The 4,997-nt window shown below is 60.3% G+C and overlaps 1 protein-coding gene across 1 annotated transcript; it reads left to right on the top strand.

Moving 5' to 3' along the window:
* Positions 1 to 854: 854 nt before the first annotated feature.
* Positions 855 to 3,025, top strand: CBLN1 (cerebellin 1 precursor). The gene is made up of 3 exons (XM_075160720.1): positions 855 to 1,121; positions 1,324 to 1,443; positions 2,623 to 3,025. The coding sequence occupies exons 1-3, from the start codon at positions 855 to 857 to the stop codon at positions 2,818 to 2,820; spliced, it is 585 nt and encodes a 194-aa protein (XP_075016821.1). The 3' UTR covers positions 2,821 to 3,025.
* The last annotated feature ends 1,972 nt before the right edge of the window (positions 3,026 to 4,997 follow it).

Genomic DNA, 4,997 nt, shown 5'->3' on the forward strand with positions numbered 1-4,997 from the left:
GGCTCAGAGCGCACCCGGTGACGCTATTTCTGCTGGGAGGCGGCGGCAGGCTGTTGCCCCGCCGTGCAGCGGCCCGTTTCCTTCCAGCCTTCCTCGCCCAGGAGCAAGGCGGGGAGCCGCGGCCCCGTTCCGCCCCCGGGCCCGCAGCCAGGCTTTGCCCGACACCCCTGTCCTCGCCGAGCTGCCGCAGGCCCCTCCGCTCCGCGGGGGCTCTCCCGCCCCGCGCCCCCGGCCGCGCCACGCCGCCCCAGCCCCGCGCGGTGCCGCCGTGCCCCGGCGCTCCTACCTGCGCGGCGCGTCGCGGCGCGGTGCGGTGCGGTGCGGTGCGGGCGGCTGCTCGGCACCTGCTCCCGCGCCCGCGCCCGCGCCGCCTAACAAAAGCCGCGGCGTCAGGTGGCAGGAGACGGACTGCGCGGCCATTGGCGGCGGCGGCGCGCGGCGGGCGCCGGTTGGGCCGGGCGCGGCGGGGGCGGGCGCGAGGCGCTGACGCCAGCGCGGGGCCGGTGGGGAGGCGGGGCCGCGCCCCGCGCCGTCTTTGTGCTCGCCGGCAGCCCCGGCAGCGCCGCCGCCTCCCGCCGCCTCCCTCAGCCCCGCGCGGCGCGGCGGGCGGCTCCGCTCCGCTCCGCTTCGCTCGGCTCGGCACCGCACCGCACCGCTCGACCCCGCACCACATCACACCGCACCGCTCCGCGCTATGTGTGCCAGCGCTCCCGTGCCTCCTCGCGGCCGCTTCCCACCCGGCGGGGCGCTCTCGGCCCCGCTCTGAGAGCGCGGCGGGGCAGGGAGCGAGCGGAGCGGAGCCCGGACGTGCCGCCCGGCGCGGAGCGGCGCGGAGCGAAGGGAGCGCGGCCGCCATGCGGGGCCCGGGGCTGGGGCTGGGGCTGGGGCTGCTGCTGGGTGCGGCGTGGCTGGCTTGCGGGCAGAACGAGACGGAGCCCATCGTGCTGGAGGGGAAGTGCCTCGTGGTGTGCGACTCTAACCCCACCTCCGACCCCACCGGCACGGCGCTCGGCATCTCCGTGCGCTCCGGCAGCGCCAAGGTCGCCTTCTCCGCCATCCGCAGCACCAACCACGAGCCCTCCGAGATGAGCAACCGCACTATGATCATCTACTTCGACCAGGTGGGGCGGGCACGGCGGGGCTCCGGGCGCGCCGCCGCGGGAGGAGAGAAGTTGCCGGGGAAGGTGGCGGGGCCGGGCCGGGGACGCGCCGCCCCGCGGGGCCCTGCCCGCGGGAGGGGGGGCGCTGAGGGCCGGGGGCGGCAGCGGGGCTGGGCCGCGACGGCGGCCCCGCGGAGGTGCTGATGGTGCCCTTCCCTTCCAGGTACTAGTGAACATCGGCAGCAACTTCGACTCGGAGCGGAGCACTTTTATCTCGCCCAGGAAAGGGATTTACAGTTTTAATTTTCACGTGGTGAAAGTGTACAACAGGCAAACCATCCAGGTCAGCCCCAAGCGCCGTCGCCTCGCTCCGCGGGCACCGCGGGAGGGAGCGGACCGAGTCCGCGGCCCGGCGGGGACGGGGGCGGTGCGGGACATGCCCCTGAGCCGCCGCCGGGAGCGCAGATCTCCCGGCGCTTCCCCGCCCGAGGGGACGGTGCCCAAAGGGCTGCGCAGCCCCACCAGGCCTCCGCCCGCCCCCGGCCCGCACGAGCCGTCCCGGGACGGGAGGTGATACCCCGACGGCCGCCTGCCGTCCTCTCCCAGCCTGGCCGGGCCCCCGGGCTGCCCCGAGCCGCGGAGCGCCGGGGGGAGCATCTCTGCCCCGTGCCTGTGGGAACCGCGGCCCCCCGGTGGGCTCCTCACCCGCTCTCGGGTGGCAGAAGGTTTCACAAGGATTTGGGGTGTGGGGAGGCGCCTACGGCATGGATACGATAAGGAATATAGCTCTGTGCATGTGTTTTCAGCTACCCTATACACGCCTTTTGTATGTGGTTCGATGCATACGCACCACGTAGGGATAGTAAATTACCAGCCTGAAGCCAGGTAGCATAACCTAGATGGGAAATCTGTCTGCGTAGCGATGCACATTGCAAAGGTGAATGTACAGCTATATAGCACCGTTCTGGTGTAAGCGACTTCACACATCTAGATTGGGCAGATAGTGTATTATTAATGTGGGGTATGCAGTCCCGGGGTCATTAATGCGAGCTGAGCAGAGCTTATTGACTGTGTTGTGGCATATTGTCTTTGCTGCCTAACAAAGGAAAACTACCTCTTGAATACACTTCAAACGCGCTGACTCTGGCGGCTGTGGCTCTGCTCCTCGCTGTTTCTGAGGTTTCACATAAAGCCATCTTTCAATAAGTATGAGCAGACCTCTTTTCATAGCCTGAAAACACAGGCACCCTATTGAAATTCTTCAAAATAGGATCAATCTCCTATTTTATATGCACTGGGTGTTTTGATGTGGTTGTCGGTCTAAAACAGCCGTGAAAGGCTTCTTCCTTTAGACTACATACCTTAGCTGGGTTCAGATTGATACTTCATTTTTATGGGGCTGGCGTTTCAGCTGTCAAAAGAGGCCCGTTCATAACTAAACATTTCGCCTGCTAGGCGAGCCCCGGCGGTGTCATTGTCTGACTTTAATTGACGGAGGGCTTTGTTTTATCTTGCTCTTTAGGTGAGTTTGATGCTAAATGGGTGGCCAGTGATTTCTGCCTTTGCAGGGGACCAAGACGTGACCCGAGAAGCTGCTAGCAATGGAGTCCTCATTCAGATGGAGAAAGGAGACAGAGCTTATCTAAAACTGGAGAGAGGAAACTTGATGGGAGGCTGGAAGTATTCAACATTCTCTGGATTTCTAGTGTTCCCGCTTTAAATCACTTCTCATCCAAGAAAAGGGAGAGTCAGAATCTCTTACGAATTCCCAAGTCGTAGCTGGGTTTAAAGTCGTGGACAGCAGACTTTTTACATTCGAATATTAAAGAAGCTAAATCCTGCTTAGGTTTGTGTACATCTGCTTTGAAGAATTACTACTTATTTTTGTTGTGTTGCAGCCAACAGGCGGGAGACACTATAATTGATCAAACCCCTATTTATATTCTTCTCTCTCCTCCCACAAAATTAGTTCCCATCTCTGTGTCACTGGTGTAATCTGCCATCGTTCCCCCATGGTTTCTGCCTCACACAAGTAGACTTTAGATATTTTCATTGTCCTTTACAGCATATTTTGTAGTTTTGTTTTTAAAACATGTTAATCTTGACTCTTTCTCTGAGTTTAACTTTTAAAAAAAAAAAAGCAAAGTATTTTTGAATACATGGATGCTATGATGGAAGGGAAAATGCAATTCTTGCGTGAACTGGCTGGCAAAAGGAAAAATTTCTACACGAAGAACTATTCACAGCCAAGGCTGACTAGAGTATTTCAATATTTCTATGTAATTCTGAGTGATTGTGAAATTTAAGGCTGCTAAATGTTTTGATGCTTGTTTTGCTCTTGTACAATGTGGCCCAACTAAACGCCAGGACGTATATTGAACTTTTACTATTACTCTGTAATATATGTGTGAATATCGAAAATTAATTTTTGCTTTAATTCAATAAAGTTTAAATGGGACTTTTATTTTTCTTAACCAGAAATAAGGTTTCTCAATGCAGGCAGGCGGGGGGAGGAGGCTCGGCGCGGTCCCGGGGCTGCGGCGGTGGGGCTGGATCGGGGCCGGGGAGCCCCCGCGGCCGCGGCCGCGGCCGCAGCGCCCCGCGCAGCCCCCCCCCCCCCGCAGCGCCCTGCGCGGGGCCCCGCGGCTCGGCGGGGCCACGCAAGCCCCGCGGGCGGTGCCGGCAGCACAAGCGGACCCGTCGCTAGGAGGTTTCCCGCCGACTCTTATATCCACTTATTTATAGCATTTATCTGTATTATATTCTATAAATCAGATCGCATTTTATACGGCCGTCTAAAATACCTGACAATGTATACTTTGATGCTAGTATTATTTATTTGCTAGTATTTTGTTTACAGTCTTTTAAAGATGTAAATGCTATAATTTTGCAGTACTCAAAAGAGATTACTACTTTTATTAAAAGGCGCGTACGAGGATTTCGATTGTATCTAAACTTTAATGTGAAATAAACCCGTGAAACGACCCCTGGGCTCTGTGCGTGGCGCGGCGGCGACCGGCGCGGGGCTGCTCCGCGCCCCGGCTGCGGCACCGGCAGAGCCGCACGAATCCCCGGCTCCCGGGAAGGGATTTAATTCGCTCCAGGGGGGGGATTAATACGAGCACAATACGCTTCTCGCTTTATTCACAGGTTCTGCCCCGGAAACAAACCCGCGGGGCGGGCGGGGGACCCTCGCTCGCCCGGACTCTGCGGGGCCGCGGCCGGGCGGCCGGCGGGGAGCGGGGCCGGCCCGGGCGCTGTCCGAGCCGGGAATGGCGGCGGCCTTTCATTTCCAAGTGAAACACACCAGCCGCGTGTCAGCACCTGCTCCTCTGTCACCTAGGGGTGCGGGGGCCAAAACGCCTTTTCCCCCCGCGGTTGCCGACTGGCGCATATCGGGATTCGCGCCCAGCAGCAGAGGGGAAGGCGCGGGCCGGCCCCCTGCCAGCAACTTGCGGGGAGCTCATCGGGAGCCTCGGCACCTGCGGCCGCTGGCCAGGAGCCGCACAGGGAAACAACTGAGATTTATGAAGAAGGGAAGGCAGTCGGGTTGTTTTCACTTGGAGTTATAACCTGCGCAAGACAGCCCACATATCGGATTCTCCAGGCTGCACGCTCCTCTCTCAATATAAGAGACACTTTATTACTTTCCCCTGCAGCCTTTAACGGCTCCTGCACCGCGCTGCGCTCCTGGCCCGTCAGGCCGGCGAGGCCCGGCCCGGCGCCCCCCGCCCGGCTGGCAGCGCCGCCGCACCCGCCCGGGAACGCTCACCCACAGGCGACAGGTACGGGCAAGGCCAGCGAAGCCCTACCTGCCTCCTGTGACCGCAGCGAGGGACCAAAGTGAGCAAAAAAAGAAGGGGAAACAAATTACGGGGTTGCAAGAGAACGGGCGAT

The sequence above is a fragment of the Calonectris borealis genome, chromosome 12 (assembly GCF_964195595.1).
Source record: "Calonectris borealis chromosome 12, bCalBor7.hap1.2, whole genome shotgun sequence".
Classification (NCBI taxonomy): Eukaryota; Metazoa; Chordata; class Aves; order Procellariiformes; family Procellariidae; genus Calonectris; species Calonectris borealis.

Bases quoted from the DNA above. Each gene is read 5' to 3' on its own strand.
- CBLN1 (XM_075160720.1), top strand. From the start codon at position 855: ATGCGGGGCCCGGGGCTGGGGCTGGGGCTGGGGCTGCTGCTGGGTGCG. The intron at 1,122-1,323 runs GTGGGGCGGGCA...CTTCCCTTCCAG, and splicing joins TGATCATCTACTTCGACCAG to GTACTAGTGAACATCGGCAG. The intron at 1,444-2,622 runs GTCAGCCCCAAG...CTTGCTCTTTAG, and splicing joins ACAACAGGCAAACCATCCAG to GTGAGTTTGATGCTAAATGG.